The following is a 21,569-nucleotide window of genomic DNA, read 5'->3' as shown; positions in this document are numbered from 1 at the left end:
GGCAATCAGCAAGAACCGTAGGGGTGGGGGCTTGCAATTACACTTAGGCGGGAAGAGAGAAACTCTCATTTGACTTCTTCAGTGTCTAGTTAAATCATTAAAAATTGCTATCAAAATAGGTTCTCCAAAACAGGCTGAGTGAGGACTGAATGGATCTCTGATTAGGCAGACAAAGCATCAAAAGAAATCCAAGCTGAGTTTCTCTGTGGTGGCTCATACTTTGCCCTAAATCAAACTCCCCTACACTTCCAAGGGGCAACTCTGAGGCTGAGGTCCTTGTGGAGAAGGACTCTCAAGTGCCTTTTTTTCTTATCCCCTCTGGAGAACATCACACACATCAGATGTGTCATTAATTAGGAGTTTCCTTATTGAAGCCTTTGAAAAACATCCCGGGGAACAGAAATCTATGAAAAAGTAAAGCTTGTTTGAAGAATCTAAAAGTAGCATTTCAAGAGGGGCTTTTGATGGGGAACCAAGCAGGCACATTGCATGTACTCACAAAGGCAGTTTATTTAGGAGGGAAAGTAAGTGTGTGTGTGTGTGTGTGTGTGTGTTTGTGTGTGTGTGTGTGTGTGTGTGTGTGTGTGTGTCAGTCTCTGGATATTTTCCACTTGAAAAAAACAAACAAATAATGCAGCTATGGTCACTAGGGTGGTTGCTGACATTTGGAACTTGCCAAAGTGCTTTCTTGTTTAGAGGTTTAGAGCTGAGCATCATTGACTTTGCTTTCTTTGCACAAGATCTCACTGTCATTTCATGTGGAGTACATGGGAATCACAGAACCACAGAACTGGAAGGAACATCTCAACTCATGTAGTCTATCTGGAGTTTTCAGCTCTACTTTACTGAAAAGTAGTACTTACTTACATACAATAAACAGATCCTTGCCAGACTAAAGCTATATGAATATACAGGCGGTGGCTATCCTTATGCTCTGTATCCTATCCATGAGGGTGTGGTGCTGTATGCCTCTCCCCCCACCCCCCACTTTCTGGAATGTTCTCCCTCCTTCCTGGGAAACTGCCTCCTACTTCACTGTAATCCATCAGACCAAGCACCCCTTCTTCCATTGGTACCATCTCTCACAATCAGCCCCAGCATCTTTGACGTATGATCATCCAGTCTGCGTTTTGAAGATATATGAACAAGTGATAAGCAATGGGTAGCTCATACAGCCGGAAGAAGGCACTATTCTGTTCTTCTAATTTGACTCATCTTTAATTTGATGCTAGAATGTCTCCTAGCTTTGGAGTGTGTAATCTTTTTCCTACTTAAAATTTTGACCATCTGCTCTTACCACATGGCTCTCAGGAGAAGATGCTGGCTCACTCATAAGATGGCTTCATTGTATGACATAAACATGGATCAACATCTACTGACCTCAATATTACTTGCTAATCCTCCCTTCATCCCTGCTTATCATTTGGTGGCTATCAACGTCTTTGAAAATAAAGATGGTGATGGAAATTGGTTTGTTCCCCTTCTAAGCACTGCCAGTATTGCTGTTATCGGATCAAAATGTAGACATCAAGAAGTTGGTGTGTGCTAAGGGAGGTGGCCACTTTCAACTCTAAGAGAGACTGTGATGAGGGAACAATTTCAATGCAGACCTAGATCTGTACCCACAATTCTTGCAACTGTTGGTTGCTAGAAAGATTTCCTGAGCTGGCGCAGTGGTTAGAGTGCAGTACTGCAGGCTACTTCAGCTGCCTGCTAGCTGCAGTTCGGCAATTCAAATCTCACTGGCTCAGGGTTGACTCAGCCTTCCATCCTTCCAAGGTGGGTAAAATAAGGACCCAGAATGTTGTGGGGGCAATATGCTGACTCTGTAAACCACTTAGAGAGGATTGTAAAAGCACTATGAAGTGGTATATAGTCAAATAGTTTCCATTTGTTTTGAGAACTCTGTAGTTTCTTATTTATATTACAAAGGTTATAATTTTACAAATCAGGAGTATAGATGGATTCTTACAGCATTTTTTAAAAGAATACCAAACTAAATGAGTTTATAATAAAATTATCCTGCTGAGTTCTTATACCAAGCGAACTGGCCAAGTTGATATTTGGAATTTTTGATTCCATTCCTCTTCCATTGAATTTCCATCTCAATTCTACCATACATTGCCTACATTCTGATTATACACTGACACAAACTCTGCTTAGCAAAATTCGTGTTTTTTTTCCACATAACATGCACTGCGTAAACAAGTGAATGTCAGGAGAAGGTGAGGAACAAAAGGGGAAAAAATGGTGCAATAAGATTTTATGTCTGAGCCCAGAGGAGTTCTGACTTTGCATTTAAAGTCACTATAAATTGCAGTATGGCATATTATCCATTGAGAAAACTTCAGGCCCCAATCTTTCCTATTATTTCTGGAGTGCTTATGCTCTATTTTTATTTGACTGTCACAGTCAGCAGAGTTATTTCCAGACTCCTCACCTACCTTGATAGACAAAATGGAAACCTTTGGCTGTGGCCTGCCCTTTGGCACTGAATTTGATCAGTATTTGGTTGGTGGTAGCCAGAGGCAATGATTCACCTAGGATGGAAGGAAAAAAACGACCTTCAGCAAAATGCAATAAAATAAGAAACTTCTTTACTAAACCACATTACCACCTACTCTTTATGAATGGCACACCTGCAAATTAAGTAAATTAAGTTCCAGGAAAGTAAAAATGTTGATTTGTGAGAAAATATAGCACACACACAAAAAAAAAAAACAACCCCAAAGGAAAGCAAATAAGTTTAAAAGCAATACATAAACTTGAAATGAAAGTAAGAAATAGATTAAAATGAAAGCAAATGACCTCAACTCACTAAAAGGTTTTGGACAATACCTGGGAGAATAAAAAACTTCTATTCCTGTGGCCAAAAAGGCCAAAAGGTGGGCATCTATTGAGACTTTGGGGGAAGGCTTTCCACAAAAGGAATATCTTTTTCCCATCATTGCCTGTTTCATTGCCTCTGATGACGTTATTGTTAGAATCATATAGGCATTATTACATTGGTCCTTCCCTATCATAATCAAGAACATTTCAGAAGCAGCAGAACACAACTTCTGAGATCTGCAAGTGACCATCGTACACAGTCCAGAGGCTGCCACATGAGGACAAATGCATTGCAAAGATTGCTTGAAGATGGGAGGTACTTCTAATGTAATCTACCAGATCCTCTGCACGGATTGCCCCTGTGACTATGTAGGATAGATGGGGAGGAGACTAACCACCAGATTGCAAGAACACGTGAGCGGTCAGATGAGAAGATTAGAACTCCTTGGAAGCCACACATTGCAACGAACAAGGACATACATTCAATTTTGTGGCTACTAAAATTGTTGATCGAGCAGGAACAAAAATGGCCAGGGAAATGACTGAAGCCTGGGAAATGGTTCCCTTGTCAGTCAATAGAGTGCTGATTTACCACCAATTTGTCAGGAGCCAAGGACTCGGCAGCACAAGGAAACAACAGACAAAAATTTAATAGCTGGCCAACAACACCTCGATCAGCAACTAAAAAGCTACACACAACCAGACTCCACATAAATTCTATGCATAGAATAGCCCAAAGCACACATTCTGATAGAGAAAGGTTCCCTAAAGGTGGGCTCCAGCGTAAGTCCAAAAGCTCAGAAGACTGAACTTCTGGTCTCAGCAATCGACCCAGATTGGATCTTGCAACATTAGCCTGAGACATTTATATTTGCCTTCTTCCCAGTCAACTTTGAAAGTTTGCCTAAACAAAGCCAAGATCAGTCTGGGATACCTATCAGCTGCAGTTTATTATTTATTTCTTATTTATTAAGAACATTTATATACAGCCTATTGATTTAGGACAAAGGTGAAATTCATTTTTTATTTTTTTTTACTACCAGTTCTGTAGGCATGGCTTGGTGGGCGTGGTGTGGCTTGGCGGGCATGGGAGGAGAAGGATACTGCAAAATCTCCATTCCCACCCCACTCTGGGACCCATTTGCCAGTTCTCCAAACTACTCAAAATTTCCACTACTGGTTCTCCAGAACCTGTCAGAACCTGCTGGATTTTACCCCTGACTTCTGAGCAGTCTCACTGCTACATTCAGGATCAGCTACAGCTACCAGAATATGTCCATTTGTAGCCCCATGTACAGCATTTTACAGTAGATTCACAAATTGGTGGCCAGGACATGAATTATAGTTGTCAAAGTGAAAACGAGATCTGTTTTTACTCAGTTTCCTTTCTCTATAAATAACACCTCCCCTAAAATTATGTGAACAATGGTGGGATAACTTCCCTTTTCCCTGTGGGTTGAGCTGGAAATCGCCACGGCTAAACATCTTAAGCGATCACAAATAGCCATCACAGAACTGATATCAAAGCAGGAAAGGGTGGGAGGGAATGCATAGTTGAACATACATAGCACGATCCTTTAACAATTCCACAATCAAGGCATGCCTACAGTGTTTGATGGACATCTCTTAGGACATCTTACCCACAGGAGGAAAGAAAGAGGCAGAACCTCACCTGTATGAGAACCAGAGAGAGAGCTGAGGAGGCGAGAATGTTGGTTTGGACCATCATGTACTTCAATGATGTCATGGAGGGCTGTCTGGAAGAAGGCGAACTGGCCAAATACCACTATCAATGGGAAAGAAAGAAAGAAAGGTGGGGCATTTAAGCATAGGAGAAGGTGCACATATTGACCATCACTTTCTATAAAACTAACTTGGTGCCTTTGCAAAGCTGAAGCTAAAATGGAAGTGAGAGATGTGTAAAGATGCTGGAGCCCCAGGATGTTTAAAGGGGGCTATTAATGCACTGAGGGACACAGTGGCTCAGTGGCTAAGACACTGAGCTTGTCGATCAGAAAGGTTGGCAGTTTGGCAGTTTGAATCCCTAGCGCTGCGTAATGGATTGAGCTTCTGTTACTTGTCCCAACTTTTGCCAACCTAGCAGTTCGGAAGCATGTAAAAATGCAAGTAGAAAAATAGGCACCACCTTTGGTGAGAAGGAAACAGCATTCTGTGCACCTTTGGCATTTAGTCATGCTGGCCACATGCTGACTTTGAAATGGAGATGAGCACCGCCCCCTAGAGTTTGGAATGACTAGCACACATGTTCGAGGGGAACCTTTACCTTTCTCTTTTATTAATGCACTGACTCTAACTCTCTGACCAGTTCTGGAATCCCATTTGAAGCATCCCTGTAATTTATTTGTTTTATTTATTAAATTTATATGCCACTTGTCCAGCATCCTATAACAGATCAGCTTTTCCCAAGCTCAGATATGTGGACTGAAACTCCCAGAATTCCCAAGCATATTGAAAGGCAATCTGCCAGCTGTCTGGGTTACTGGTTCAGCTGTTAAATTGCTGTTACAGAGCTTTTTCCTAAGATTCAATCAATATGCATCTTCCGTGAATTAAAATGATTATTATAAACCTACTTCCTGTGATCAGAACATACCCTGGCCTTCTTCTGTGTGATATACTTTTATTCTGTATGATATCTCACTTTATGTATGTATTTGACCAAATGCTGAAGTTAGCGGGTATATATGAATTTAATCCGTTTTCCAAATTCCATTTCAACATGGACTAATATGCTTAATATTCTCATCGTTCCTATCACCCATCTCCTCCCACTTATGACTGCATGACTGTAACTTTGTTGCTTGTATCCTTAAGATTTATATTGATACTGATTGTTTCCTCATTGCTTATTTGTACCCTATGATTATCATTAAGTGTTGCACCTTATGATTCTTGATGAATGTATCTTGTCTTTTTATGTACACTGAGAGCCTATGCACCAAAGACAAATTCCTTGTGTATCCAATTACACTTGGCCAATAAAGAATTCTATTCTATTCTATTCCATTCCATTCCTATTCTATTCTACTGTACTCTATTCTACATTCTAATCCATTCTATTCCATTCCATTCCATTCCATTCTATTCTGCCCTGCCCTGCCCTGCCCTGCCCTGCCCTGCCCTGCCCTGCCCTACCCTATCAACATTTGGTCCCCATGATCAGGGAAAGAGGGGTGTATGAGGAGGGATGAAGCAGTGAGGGGAAGAAGAGGAAACTGGCTTAAATTTGGAGGACTCTTTTTCAAGAATTTCTTTTGCTAGAGTTTCTTTTCCTGGAGTTTTGCAGACTTTTTGAATACCTCCAACTCAATATGGGCCACTTATATACTGAATCAAGTATGATTGTGAAAGACTCCCTTAGCCATTCTATTAATGCAGCGGTTTAAAACCCTGGAGGTTTCATCCTTCTAATCAAGAAGACCATTTGAAACATTGACATCTTCAATGTGTTGTGGGCAATGGACCAATTTGGGATATTATCTGCTGTTATTCTATTTCTGAAGCTCTACCTTTGCTTGCCCTGTTGGTATCTTCAGCAATTCAAAGAGGGAAAGGATGAACACAGGAAGTATTCGAAATATACAGATGTGAAGGTCAACTTTGACTTGGATCCAAGCTTATTCCACTTTGGATTGGTTTGGCTACAGCATAACACTAGCATATTCATCCATTCCATTGGTTTATAGGTTTAATAGGTAGAGCTGCATTTTCTGGGTCTCGTTTTATTTGATTCTGAATCAAAGCATGTTTGACCTTGAGTCATATAAATTTATGGTTCCAGCCAATGGGAGATGGTGGGACATGCGTTTGAAACTGAATTATTTATGTTTAATTGCAATTCTTTTTAAAATGAGCTATATTCCTGCTTTGGGATTTTCCTACAAGTAGCAAGCAAGACATAAATAATATGGAAAAAAATAATTTTTAAAAAGACACACTGATTGCTCATTACTGAGAATGGCCAAATGGTAATCAGTGAGACAAAGTTGGCATTGACAGATTTTTTTCCTGCTCTGTGATAGCCCTGCCAGATTTTAATTGTGACATTGTAATACATTTCATACCTGGGAATAGGAGGAGAAAATTTGCAAGCTGTGAAAGACTGAGCCTATGATCCTTTGCAGGTTTAAAAAATACTGCATATTTCATCTCTTAATTTTTAAAACTTAGATTTCACTTTAGCTCTAAAAAAGAGACTCAAGGACACTCAAATGCTAATAGAGTTTTTTTTTTCATAAAACAGATATCAAATTTATCATATAAAGGATCATTCTTGCTGAATGCTAGGGGAAAAATTCTTTTTAACAGTAAGAGAAATTTGGCAATGGGAGCAATGATCCAGGGCGTGGAGGGCTGTACTTCAATTAGATGTGTCCATATATGTTCAAAAGATGGACTTTCACCTTTGGTGTGTGTGTATTAATTTGGATTTCTCCATTGATCAGGACACTGTAACAGCATTGCCAAAAAGGCATTAAGAGTTGTCAATCTAATCCTGTGAAGCGTCTTCTCCAGTAATATTATACTGCAAACTAGAGCATACAAAACCTTTGCTAGACCAGTTCTCGAATACAGCTCGTCTGCCTGGAATCCACACTGTTTATCGGATATTAATACAATTGAGAGAGTCCAGAGGTGTTTCATGAGAAGAGTACTCCACTCCTCTTCTCGCAACAGAATACCCTATGCCACCAGGCTTGACATTTTGGGCTTGGAGAACTTAAAAGTATGCTGCTACGGTCTGATCTAAGCGTAGTACACAAAACTATCCACTAGAATGTCCTACTTATCAATGACTACTACAGCTTCAACCATACATGGGCAAACAATACATACAAACTCAGGATAAACTGCTCCAAACTCGATTGCAGAAAATACGACTTCAGCAACAGAGTGGTCAATGCCTGGAATGCTCTACCTGACTCTGTGGTTACATCCTCAACCCCCCATAATTTTAATCTTAGACTGTCTACTGTTGACTTCACCCCAATCCTAAAAAGTCTATAAGGGGTGTGCATAAGCGCACCAGCATGCCTGTCCTACTCTCTCCATTTATTCATATCCATTTCCTGTGTTCAGATTTATGTTTATACTTATACCTGTTATCTTTTACATGTTTGACAAACTAAATCAAATAAATAAATAAATTTCAATGACCCTTGCCAGCTCTACGACTCTATTTTTCCACTGTTACTGAAGCTAATGGATCTTTAGCTAGTAACATATTGAACAGCCATAAACAATGTTAAGGCATAGGAGAGAAAACATACAGCCATGTATCAAAAACATTTGTGGTACTGATTTCTATGCAGTTTTATGCCAAAGCACTAAAGTTCCTTGAAGATGTAAAATTCTTTAATGGCATATACATAATTCACAGTCTATAGGGGGAAAAAAAACCCCTCTTATTCAGTCATTCAGTGCAATGTCTAGCAAGAAAATCAAGAAAGACATAAAGAAGACGTTAGTAAAGGTAAAGGTTCCCCTTGGGAATATGTATTAGTTGTTCCCGACTCTAAGAGGTGGTGCTCATCTCCAATTCAAAGCCAAAGAGCCAGCGCTGTCTGAAGACATTTCCATGGTCATCTGGCTGGCATGATTAAATGCCGAAGGTGCACGGAATGCTGTTACCTTCCCACCAAATTGGTTCCTATTTTTCTACTTGCATTTTTACATGGTTTTGAACTGTTAGGTTGGCAGAAGCTGGGACAAGTAATGGGAGCTCACTCTGTTATGTGGCGCTAGGGATTCAAACCGCCAAAATGCCAACCTTTCTAATTAACAGCGTCTTAGCCACTGAGCCACCGTGTCCCTCAAAAGAACTTAAATTCCAGGCAAATTGTTAATTTAGAACTGGATTCACAATCCGGTATTCTCTAGGTGTATGTGTGGAGATGTTAGGAATTCTCTCCCCATATCTAAAAAGTATAAGCATGAGAAGGGATGATCCAATATTTTTTCCCCACCAGACATGAGGATGGTCACCAGTCTAAGCACCTTCAAGAAGGCTTTAGGAGAGAAGTCATCCACATAATTTTTCACCTGGCAAATTTGGTGTAGACTCTTGAAAAGCCCTGTACTCTTAGCTACAATTTGCACCATTCTGTTGGGTACCATTAAGAATTCCTGACTCCTATTACCTCTGCTCACCTCTTTGTATCAACACTACAACCAGAAAAGGATCACAGGGCATGAACAATAGGGATATACCATAATCTTTGGGCACAATGATGAAATACAGGCACACTTGTCCACTGGTGTAGTTCTGAGGATAATTGGGGGACAGGACAACACCATCCGATCCTGTGTACTGACCTCCACATGGTGCTAAAACATGGAGAAAGGAAAAATGAGGTTAGCTTTTAATGATTACCTCCTTTTTCTTCCCTAAATTGCTGGCCCAGAATACTCTATTAATTCAATGGGCAATAAGCAGCAGGCATACTGAAGAATGCATCTTAAGCAGAACCTGTGCCTAATACATTTTTTATAACTTATGCTGCATTATACACTGGGAGTAATAAAACCCTAGTGAATGATTGTTCAACAGAATTTGATTTCAAATGGTGGAGAGTTTCAAGGAATGCCCTGGATAATGAGACTGTTGGCCTATAGGATATCATACATGGGAAAAGAAAACATTTTTAAAATGGAAAAGAGATATTTTTTTTCAAAAAAAGAAAGTTGTTCTAGCCACTCTACAATTCCCATAATTTCACTTGTAAGTTCAATTCTCCTCTATCGTTTGTGAGTATTTGTATCAGAAGAAGAGTGATGTTCTACTTGAATTCAGAAGACCTCCAACTTACCTGTACACATGGGCCTTGGCTTATTCCACACAGGTTTCCCATCTCCTCCCATGACACATGTCACAGTAGATACCCCTTCAATCACATAACCACTGTCACAGTAATATGTGATTGTGGAGCCCAGTTTCAGCTCACTTCCAGCTCGAGTCCCATTCTTAATCAGACCTGGATCAAAACAGGATTCTCTGGGGTTTTCTGGGGGGAAAAACACAACCTGAACATTAATTTCCTGACACACTTAGTTTTGCTTTCTTAGGCTAAGCACCCAATTCCATTAGAATTTTGTGGAGCAAGAAATGCTCCACTATCTGGAAAAGCTACATGCAACCATTTTAGATTACAATAGCGAAATCTACAGGAAGTCAAGGATGTTAATAAAGTCAAAGATATGTTAATAAAGCCAAGGATATGTTAAAGAATGTGAAGAACCCTGGTACAAAATTCTATCTTTATTATTTTATTGTTTTTGAAATACTGACAAAAACAAAAAGAACAAAAGCAACATGCACAGCTAAAAGTACAGACAATATAAAAGAAAAAGGAACAAGCAAAATGCATTTAAAAATAAAGTAAAATATAACAAAGAAGAAAGTACATCAATGAACAGTAAAAATGTAGGGGAATGTAGTCTGGATTCCCAGAAGGAACGGGCTGCCTCCCAGAGGGCATAAAGGCAGCAGAACCTGGAAAGTTTGATCAGCAGGAAGCAGTTAGGTTTCTCCCTAGCACTTCACAGCAGTTCACAGAATATATCTATAGTTATACATATAATTGCTGTAGTCTGACAAGATTCTGCCGATAGGTAAAGAACAATCAAAGAAACGACTCTTAAGTAATTTCACATGCCATTCTTGCTTCTTTCACCCAACAAACAGTTACAATTCTAGAGAAATCCCAAAGGAGCTCTTCAAAAGGTTAGTTTTTTGAAAAGTCCAGTTTCTAAAGAAGTCCAGTTGCCTTTTGAAAAGCACCTTTGGGGCAACCATGACCTGGATTATTGAAAATCTTCACAGACAATTCTACAGGTAATGATTTAATGCAATTATTATTCAAATACATATGTCTAATACACTGATATAACTATTATTTTAACCTACTGTATTTTGTATAAACAAGGCCCATATTTTATATTTGTCCATACAAAATGTACATCTATAGGCAGTTTGTTCATAGGTGACAAGCACAATCAAGTCCTCAATCCATTGAGTAAAATGTGCCATGCATTTATCTTTCTAATGGGGCAATAATATCAATCTTTAGGCTATAGAAAGGGGACAGGGAAAATCCATTTACAATCCATTTCCGCTGCTTGGTTGTCAATTCCAAGTACTAGCTCAAAAGATAGGTTTTTTTAATCATGATAACCATGACATTCTTCATCGATGCCAAAACAACCATTTCTAGGTTGCTAATTTAGGAACAAGTGGGTGAAAATCCCCAGTGCCAGTGATGTCATGACTACCAATACTCAAAGCCATGTAAAGAAATTTACCTCCTTGCAGCAAATGGGGAAAATGAGGTTTGCGGGAGCTGCAATAGGCTATAATAATCCCTGCAGCCTGAAACAGTTGATGATTGGGAGAAATTGAAAGTGAAACCTGCTGTTTGCACCACGTGGCAAATTGCTAGGAGGCAGAGACAGATTTTTTTTCTTGTTCTAATCAGGCTGTTTTCTGCAAGGAAGTAAGTCAATAACTGTAAATGCCTATAGAATGTTCAAATTATTACTTATTTTTAAAAGACTGCTTTATTATTGTTCTAGAAAGCTTAACAAAATGACTAAGCTTTTAAAAATAAATACTTGATCTGAAGAGGCCCAGTACTATTGTATCTTCTTTTAAATAGCAGAGAATAACTATACTTCCAGAAAGCACATCAATTTTAACAGCATCTGTACAAGTATATTCTAAAATGTAACACTACAAACAGTGTATATTGTCTGTACTATTTGTTGCAAGGAGGCAAATTGCTGGGAGGCAGAGGCAGATATTTTCCCCTCGTTTTCCTCCCCAAAAGCTAGGTGTATATTATACTTCGGAGTGTCTTATACTCTGAAAAATACGGTATTTTCTCCAGCCTAAAACAGAGCAGCCAGAGTGAATTGCTGGATTCAGGGTTAGTGGAAGATCTTATTAATTCCAGACTCGGCCTGCTCAGAGGCCAATTACTGTCTGCCTGTCACAAGAATGGATGTTGCAAATCTCTTGGTTTCAGCTCAGGGGAGAACAGAGGTTTTAGTCTTAAGCCATGTCTGTCCAAGGCAGAGACCCCATGGGTCTATCAATCAAGAAATTTCATATGATTCGCCTGTTGAAATGTAGGAGCCCACATCCCAGTTTCCTGCATCTCTGTCTGAAAAACATGTCTGAAAGCCTAAAGAAACCGAGTCCCAGATTATGGCCTATGTTTGCTGGAGATCCAGGACTCAAGACAGGTTCAGGTAAAGGCAAAGATTCCCCTCACACATATGTGCTAGTCGTTCCCAACGAAGAACCAATGCTGTCCAAGACGTCTCCGTGGTCATGTGGCAGGCATGTCTAAATGCTGATACTTTCCCACCAAAGGTGGTTCCTATTTTTCTACTTGCATTTTAACATGCTTTTGAACTGCTAGGTTGGTAGAAGCTTGGACAAGTAACAGGAGCTCACTCCATTATGCGGCGCTAGGGATTCCAACAGCTGAACTGCCGACCTTCTGCTCAATAAGCTCAGTGTCTTAGCCACTGAGCCACCTTGTCAGGTTCAAGCAGGGCACTTTGCAGGGTTGTGTCAAAGAAGGCAACATGGTTGTGTGATTTATGCTTAATCCTCTTTTAATGGGCATCACAATATACATTTTTACATTTTATTATTATTTTTTTAAAATACCTTGTCTTTATAAATTAATAAATACTTTAGGGTTAAAAATGTGGTGTGATCAAAGTCGCACCAGAAATCCTTTTGCAATGCTTGGGGTGGTGGTGGTAAGATGTCAATCACATAATTTGCAGCAGCTATCTTGATTGTTTCATTTTTCCTCTTTCAGAGACCCTCTGGGTTCAATTCCAAGAAATACTGGGGAATGTCATATGGTGAAAAATGATCTATCCTTTAAAGAGAAGATGACAGCCCAAACTACAATTATAAGTTTTCTTAAGGATCCCTCCTTATGAAAAACAGCAAGGAAACAAACTGCTTTTCTGAATAGGCCAATTACTATCCGCACTGACTTTAATTATAATCAGGCTAAGAACATGCATAATTATCCTCAGGATAGAGATAATTCAAAACAACGGTAGGACGGTTGGAAAAGGAAGAGTAGGATCTGACAAACAGAAATCGAGAAGGAAATGGTATATCAGGAAACAGAACCCAGCGTGGGCTAATCCTTCATCACAGCCCTGAGCAGAAAGAACATCTACAGGTATCCAGGTAGATGTGGAAGAAGCAGAAAGCATTTTTCTTTTAAGAGAAATTTATGGATACAGATTGTGTATTATACTGTATAACAAATACACAACATGTGTAACTGATTATTGAATTTGAATTGAATTGAATTTATTATATTTCTATGCCGCCCTTTTCCCCGAGGGGACTCAGTATGTATGTATTACGCTGGAGAAAAAATAACAATTTTCAATTCCAGTGTCAATGGTGGGTCCTGAACCCACTTGCTACATAGGCACTCGTGCCACCTCCATGCATGCACCGAGCCTTTCGCACATGCACTCTGCTTATGCACGAGCCTTCCATGCATGCACCTGGTCTCAAAAACATGCCTAAATAGGACAGCATAGAGCCGGGGTGGGTAGCCCCATGATTTCCGCTACCAGTTCTGGTGAACCGGTCCAAACCGGCTGAATACCACCTCTGGTCCTGAAGTTCTGACTCCATAACAGTGGTGAAATTCAATTTTTTTTACTACCGGTTCTGTGGACGTGGCTTGGTGGGCATGGCAGGGGAAGGATACTGCAAAATCCCCATTCCCTCCCCACTCCAGGGGAAGGATACTGCAAAATCCTCATTTCCTACTGATCAGCTAGGACTCAGGAGGCAGAAAATAGATGGGCGCAGGGCCAGCCAGAGATGGCATTTGCCAGTTCTCCGAACAACTCAAAATGTCTGTTCCAGAACCTGTCAGAACCTCCTCCTCCATAGCCATAAAGCAGATCAGACATGAGTAGAACAGATACACTGCAGCTTTAAGAAAGTTACCTTGGAAAATGCAGGAATTGCAAAAGCTAGTGGAGAGCTCAATTCCTTAATGGAGAAGATGCTGATTGTAATAGAATTTATTAAAAAAAATCAATTCCTCAAGCATCCCTGTGACTGAGCAAAAGTCCCTTTCCAGAGTGAATCTCTTAACTTGATGAGCAACACAGCCAAGATAATTGAAAGGTGATTACAGACAGTTCGGTTGCTAAGGAAGGGGCCCTTTTTAACTCAATGAGGTTTACTTCTAAGCAGATGAGCAGGGTGGTCAGTTTTAAGAGACAGATAAAAAGATAGAAATACTAAAAATCAAGACTTGAAACAAAGAAATTAGCCAAATGTGGGGGTTTTTTCCCTCGGTTTCCCTCCCCTGTGTAATCTTTTTTTTTTCTTTCTTCATGCATAAAATATAATTAGAGGCTTTGATTAATCCAGAGGTTTTGTCATTTGAAAATTGCTCATTAAAAGACCAGAACTATTTTTTATTACATTTTATTTTAATTGTGAACAGCATGGTCCTGGCACAATCAGAAACTATATTTGAGGATTAGATTGTCATTGTGAGGAGAAGCAGAAGACTTTTCTCTCTTCCTCCAATGGTTCAAACTTGTCCTGTTAGCATTTCCTCATTATGTAGGTCATCAGTCCTGAACTCCTTGCAAATTGCTTCTGTACCATTAGCAAAACTTTGTTTTCTAGGTGATGGATGGACACGTGGGAAATGAGCCTGAAGTATTTCTGGATTGAGAATTCCAAAAATACACGTCCTCCTTTCAGATATGTAGAAGGGTATTATTTTCACATTGGAGGTGATAATCACAGTCTATTTTCTTGGGCGTCCATGGCCTTCTCCATGTCTGTAAAAGGCCCTTGTTTGATCTCTGACTGTTCCAGATTGTTTAAAAACTTGCTTCCCAAAGTTCTAAATCTCTCAGAAAGAATTCACCAACAGATAAAGATATTGTCTACAGGCAGTAGTTGAACTGTGGAGTCCTTAGTACTCTCAATGCCTGGTTGTCTCATTAAGTAACAGCATCAGTACTAGAAGCAAATGCGGTTTTCTCTCTTTTTATGTACAAGTGGCTTGTCCTGCCAGTGTTGGCGGAAGTGTTCTTGGTAGTTCCTTGATTAGGCTGTTTACTGTTTGTTTGTTTGTGTCAGTTAGTAGTTCCTTGATTGGGATATTGTTTACTGTTTGATTGTTGGTCTAGTGTAGTTGCTGCTTATCTGGTTTTGATTGCTGGTGAGGTGGCATTGTGATCTTTCAGCTTTTTGATTGTCTCTTTTGAAATGTATGCAGGTCTATCTCTATGTGCCTATTGATGGCGTTGTCTGAATGCAAAGCTTCCAGGAATTCGCTTGTGTTTTTGGACTTGGATGATCTGGGACCGTGATGGTGAACCTATGGCATGTGTGCCACAGGTTGGTACGCGGAGCCACATTTGCTGGCACACCAGTGGTTAGCACTGGAACACATGCACATGCTGGCCAGCTGATTTTTGGGCTTCCAGAGGGCCAGGGGAGGGTATTTCCACCCTCGCCGGGCTTCAGAAGAGCTTCAGGAGGATGGGGAGGTGAAAAACAGGCCTAATGAGCCAACCAGAAGTTCAGGAACAAACTTCCAGTTGGCCCGTTGGACCTGTTTTTCAAAAATGGCTTCCCCCGGGGCCCCCGGAAGCTGGAAACAGATCATTTCCAAACTTCTAGTTGGCCCATTGGGGCTGTTTTTCACCCTCCCCAGTCTCCAGAGGCTTTCCTGAAGCCTGGGGAGGGTGAAAAATGGCCCCAACCGGAAGTTCGGATATGATCCATTTCCGGCTTCCGGATGGTGTCCGAGGGGGCAGGGGAGACTGTTTTCAAACCTCCGGAGCCTAGGGAGGGGTTGTGTGCGCATGCACAGGGCGGGCATGCACGTATATGCAGGTAGGCGTGGAGGATTGAATTGGTGTGGGCGTGCACACACAATTTTGGCATACCACAAAAAAAAAGGTTTGTCATCATTGATCTAGGATGCTCACTTTCCCAGTTGAAACTATGGTGAAGTCTCTCCATGTATTATTGGGTTAAGGGGTTTTCCTCATGTCTTCTAACAGCTAGTTGTTGTTCATGGATCTGTTCTGCTAGCCTTCTGTCATTATGTCCTACAAGTCGGTGTTACAATCCTTCCATTGTATTTTGTAGATGACACCTGTTTTTCCTTCTGGGGCTACTGAATCTTTTAGTTTACTTAAGATGTTTTGGAGGGCTTTAGTTGGTTTGCATGCTAGTCATCTACAATATAATCTAACCACTACCCTCCACCTCCAGTTGTGACTTAGAGTGATTGCCTAGATCAGTGTTTCTAAACCTTGGCAACTTTAAGTCCTGTGGACTTCAACTCCCAGAATTCCCCAGCCAACTAGCTGGGGGATTCTGGGAGTTGAAGTCCACAGGACTTAAAGTCGGCAAGGTTGAGAAACACTGGCCTAGATGATGCTAGGTCATAAAAACCACTTTTCACAGATCAATACCAATAAACCACTTACAAGCCAGAGAAGCAGCGAAAGAAACTTTTCTTCTCTTTCTACAGTGTGTATTTCTAAAGCTTATAACGAATCCTCTGTCCTACTATATTCCTGTGATCACTCTACACTTATTCTCGTTATTTTAAAGAGCCAAGTTGTCTTTTATCTAAGGAGCTGCTACATCTTTGGCTTGACATGATGCCTCCCACCCCCTGTCAGGCATCTCAGCTACATGCTTGATCTCTGTCTTGATGCTTGCTTGGAGAGGAATAAAATAACACTTCACATTGCACAACAAAGTACTGACAGAGAAAGAGGAGGGGCTCGCAAACTCCACTGACTTTGGTGTTTTCTTGTAGGTCTTTTCCCATTATGCTTTCTTTCTTCCTACACAACCATCTTTAAATGATGCTGGAAGTCCTAGTCATCCACTACATTTGCCCTATATGCCTCCAGGCATGTAGGACCTGCTCCTTCTAAACTTCCTGGTCCATTGCTTGAAATAACTACTTCACCACTTCTGCAGAATATCAACTTCTTTGATTATATGCCCCTAGCCTATTGCGACCCACAATCATGGTTTCTACGTCACATAAATCATATATCACCGGATGGCGAATCTATGGCACATATGGCACAGGTGGCACACAAAGGCCTCTCTGTCAGCACATGAGTCATCGCCCCAGCTCATCTCCATTGCCCATGCGCACGCTCCTCCTGCCAGTTGACTGATTTTCGGGTCTCTGCTGCACATGCAGGAGAAGTGTGCACATGGGGGAGAGTGGGAGGTCTCATGCTCATGTGCAGCAGCAGGGGGGAATGCAGGGGGATGCAGCACCATCTCCGTGTCCCATTTTTGGTCCCAGGAGACTTCAAGGAGGCCTGCTAGGCCCAAAAGAGTGTGCGGGGGTGTTTATGCATGCATGCTCAGGGGGTGGCACACATGGGGGATGGGCTATTGCATGAACCAGTGGTGGGTTCCGGCTGCATCCACATGGACATGTGCAGTGTGTGCGCAGGCATCTTAGCGCCTTTGTGACACTCCAGCTGCTCAGCGGAGCATCACGCAGGCGCTGTGCATGCTTTGTGCATGCGCAAAGGCACCAAAGACTTAAAAGATTGGTAAGGAGCTTGGGCGGGCAGGCTGGCCCTCTGGAGCACCATACCAGAATGGTATTCGGTGCTCCGGGCAGGCTCCGGTATGCCCGTACTGGGGAGTACCGCCTGCAACCCACCACTGGCGTGCACACATGCTTTTGACACATGAGGACAAAAAGGTTAGCCATTACTGTCTCATAATCCCCATTGCAGTTTAGAGTAGCACTTCCTAAACTTCATTATCCAAAAACCTATCTGAAGCTCTTATCAAACTTCAAGGTCCAGTCCTTTCCTTCAGGACCACCATAACTTCAAGCAATCACTGAACAAATTATTGTAATTCAATAATTATTTGTATTATAAAAATTATTCCCTTGAATGAGCCTTGTCACTTCAACAAACTACCACTGATAACCTCATTAGTTTTGATCTGAATAAGAATACTTTGGGAGATTTCAAATACATTTTAGTACCTGTGGCAATCTTTAGTCAATTTAAATGTCCCTGTTGAGATGAGTAATGGGTTCATATGTCATTATACCCCTCTCTCCCAAAAAAAGAACACTTTAACTCAGTGTTGGGTAATTTACCCTGCTTTAGGAAGCACTGCTTAGAATAATGTCCCAAATGTGCTTTTTCAAGAGGCAACTGGACTTTCTAGTTTTTCTTTGAAGAAGTTTCACTTCTCATCCAAGAAGCTTCTTCAGCTCTGACTGGATGGTGGAGAATGGAAGGATTTATATTCCTTGCAGACAGATGGTCATTTGCATTCCATTAGAGTCATTGAAGCCACTGTGTCCTCAGGGTCACCTGAGTAATGGAAATGGATGTGGAGCCTTCTCGGAACTGCTGAAAGGACTGGGTTGTGGAGCTGTGGTTTCTCCAGGATGTTTTCCGCCCTGTGTCCTTTCACTTTTGAAGACTGGCACAGGGTGTTGGAGATGAGACTGTGTTGTCTGCATCTCAAACTGAAGCACAAATGGTTCCTGCTCCCAGTTCGGCCTGGATTAGGCGAACCAGTACTGGCGGCAGAGGGAGACTCCACCCACCCACTCGGATGTTTCTGTGCATGTAGTTGCTACTTAGATAAAATACATCAGAAAGCTGATGCAGTTCTACAGAGGAATTGTTGAGTCTGTCAGCTGCACCTCCACAACTGTCTGGTTTGGCTCTTCAACCCAACAAAACAGACACCGACTTCAACGGATAATTAGATCTGCAAAAAAAACAATTGCTACCAACTTGCCTTCCATTGAGGACATGTATACTGGTCAAGTCAAAAAGAGGGCTGTGAAAACATTTACCCTCACATCCTGGAGATAAATTGTTTCAACTTCTGCCCTCAAAATGACACTATAGGGCACTCCACACCAGAACAACTAGACACAAGGACAGTTTTTTCCTACACTGTCAAATAATTTACTAAGACCGTATTCCTATTATTCTTCTCTTCTTTCCTAGTGCCTATCTCTTTCCACTTATGACTATAACCATGTTGCTTGTATCTTTCAATTTATATTGTTTTATTTGTTTCCTAGTACGATTTGATACCTTATTAGTATCCTTGATTATCACTAAGGGTTGTATCTTTTTATTCTTGATGAATGTCTTTTATTCTCCTTATGTACACTGAAAGCATATGCACAAAAAACAAATCTCTTGTGTATCCAATCACACTTGGCCAATAAAGAATTCTCTTCTCTTCTCTTCTCTTCTCTTCTCTTCTCTTCTCTTCTCTCTTCTCTTCTCTTCTATTCTATTCTATTCTATTCTATTCTATTCTATTCTATACAACACTGGCCATGCTGCTTTCCACACCCTGGAGAAAAGAAGCAAACAAGCAACAGGGACTCCTCACAACCCAGTTGCTCTTTTTCCTTTTCTAAATTTCATCCAAAGAAGAATTTTTGCCTTTCAAACTCATTTAATTGGAAAAAACTGAGCCTCTTGGACATTCAATTAGCAGTAGTAGATATTGGCTTGAATGTTGAAGTCAGTCTCAAAACAATTTTAATCTGGATGTTGTGGGAAGCAATAGTAGATGATGAATTTTTGCAACTGCAATAAAGGCAAGGCAAAGGTAAAGGTTCCCCTTCCACAAAAGTGCTAGTCGTGATTCTAGAGGGTGGAATCCATCTCCATTACAAAGCCGAAGAGCCAGCGCTGTCCGAAGATGTCTTTGGGGTTTTGTGGCTGGCAAGATTAAACACCAAAGGCGCACAGAACACTGTTACATTCCCCCCAAAGATGGTTCCTATTTTTCTACCTGCATTTTTTACATGCTTTCAAACTGCTAGGTTGGCAGAAGCTGGGACTAGTAATGGGAGTTCACTCTGTTACGCAGCACTAGAGATTCGAATTGCCAAACTGCCGACCTTTCTGATCAACAAGCTCAGCATCTTAGCCACTGAGCCACCATATCCCTATGCAACTGCAATAGTGTTCCCCAATTCTTAAGGATACCTATGAACTGGTTTAATTATTTGATTCATTACAAATGCTTTCCTGCTTCATTTGCTTGAACCCGAAGGCAGAAAACTCAGGGAAGTTGTCCCAACTTGGTTGCCCCAGCCTAGTCAGAAGGCTGTCTTTCTTCCTTCCTTCCCTCAAGTTCTCCAGTTCTTGCAAGTTCAGATTTCTCTGATCTCATGCTCAAGATGTTTGGCTTTCCTTTCACGCATGAAAGTTTAAAATGCCGCTTTTAGCTCCCAGCAAAACAGCTCTGTGACTAGATAAGGGCACAAACATTTGCATAGGTATCCTTTGGAGAGGGAGGGAGGGAGAGAGAAAGCAGGAAACTTTCATTTCCAGTTGTGGCCTTGACTTAATCAGTTCCCTCCTTCATCAAAAGCAATGGCAAAAATTGATTGTTGTTCTGATGGAATCCATTACAAATTAACCGGTTGGGTGTCAATCAATGAACTTTGGTTTTGAAGAAGCATTTATTGCTGAAGTTCAGGATTTTTTCCCCCTGTAGTGAAAATTTCTCTGTGTAGTGAACAACATAGTGAATTTCTAAGCTACCCTTTCTTGAGAAGGATCATTTTATATTGAGGTAAAACATACTGTGAAAACTTATGGGTTGCATACATCCTAAACTACATACATTTTGAGACACACTCACACATCCCAACATAAACCCAAAATAGAGGCGCTCAATTTTTTGTCTCTCTTTTAGAGTGTTTAGAGTGTTTATTATAATTTATAGGCCGCCCTTTTCCCTGAGGGGACTCAGGGCGGCTTACAAAACACGGGGAGGGGGGTACAAAGACAAAAGACATAAGACAATACATAATATTAAAAATAGAGCACAACATTCATTCATCATTCGGGAGGGGACAAACTAAGATTTTTATCCCCAGGCCTGACGGGATAGCCAGATCTTAAGGGCCGTGCGGAAGGCCTGGGCGGTGGTGAGGGTGCGGATCTCCACGGGGAGATTGTTCCATAGCGTCGGAGCTGCGACTGAGAAGGCTCTCCTCCGCGTAGTCGCCAGTCAGCACTGACTGGCAGATGGAATTCGGAGGAGGCCTACCCTGTGCGATCTGATGGGACGCAGGGAGGTAATTGGCAGAAGGCGGTCTCTCAAATAGCCAGATCCACTACCATGGAGCGCTTTGTGAGTGGTAAGTAGGACCTTGAAGTGCACCCAGAGATCAACAGGTAGCCAGCGCAGCTCACGGAGGATCGGTGTTATGTGGGCGAACCGTGGTGCACCCACGATCACTCGCGCGACCGCATTCTGGACTAGCTGAAGTCGCCGGATGCTCTTCAAGGGCAGCCCCATGTAGAGCACATTGCAGTATTCCAGCCTAGAGATCACAAGGGCTCGAGTGACTGTTGTGAGGGCCTCCCGATTCAGGTAGGGCCGCAACTGGCGCACCAGGCGAACCTGGGCAAATGCCCCCCTGGTCACAGCTGACAAATGATGGTCAAAACTCAGCTGTGGGTCCAGGAGGACTCCCAAGTTGCGGACCCTGTCTGAGGGGTATAAATTTTGTCCCCCCAGCCTGATTGATGGAACATTAGCCAAATTATTGGGAGGAAAACACAACAGCCACTCGGTCTTTTCCGGGTTGAGCACCAGTTTGTTAGCTCTCATCCAGTCTTTAACAGCC

At 41.5% G+C, this 21,569-nt stretch overlaps 1 protein-coding gene across 1 annotated transcript in view; it reads right to left on the bottom strand.

The window, feature by feature from the left end:
- Positions 1-21,569, bottom strand: part of CSMD2 (CUB and Sushi multiple domains 2) — a 735,331-nt gene that overhangs the window by 153,163 nt on the left and 560,599 nt on the right. Inside the window, exons 29-32 of the mRNA XM_032227842.1 lie at positions 9,660-9,854; positions 9,061-9,177; positions 4,502-4,615; positions 2,445-2,540 (exon numbers count right to left, since the gene is read on the bottom strand). Coding sequence (XP_032083733.1) covers positions 2,445-2,540; positions 4,502-4,615; positions 9,061-9,177; positions 9,660-9,854 — 522 coding nt within the window. The remainder of the gene's footprint in view (positions 1-2,444; positions 2,541-4,501; positions 4,616-9,060; positions 9,178-9,659; positions 9,855-21,569) is intronic.

Source organism: Thamnophis elegans, chromosome 12, assembly GCF_009769535.1.
Source record: "Thamnophis elegans isolate rThaEle1 chromosome 12, rThaEle1.pri, whole genome shotgun sequence".
In the NCBI taxonomy this organism is placed as follows: Eukaryota; Metazoa; Chordata; class Lepidosauria; order Squamata; family Colubridae; genus Thamnophis; species Thamnophis elegans.
The sequence above is the reverse complement of the archived record's forward strand: the minus strand, read 5'-3'. Positions and strand labels throughout refer to the sequence as shown.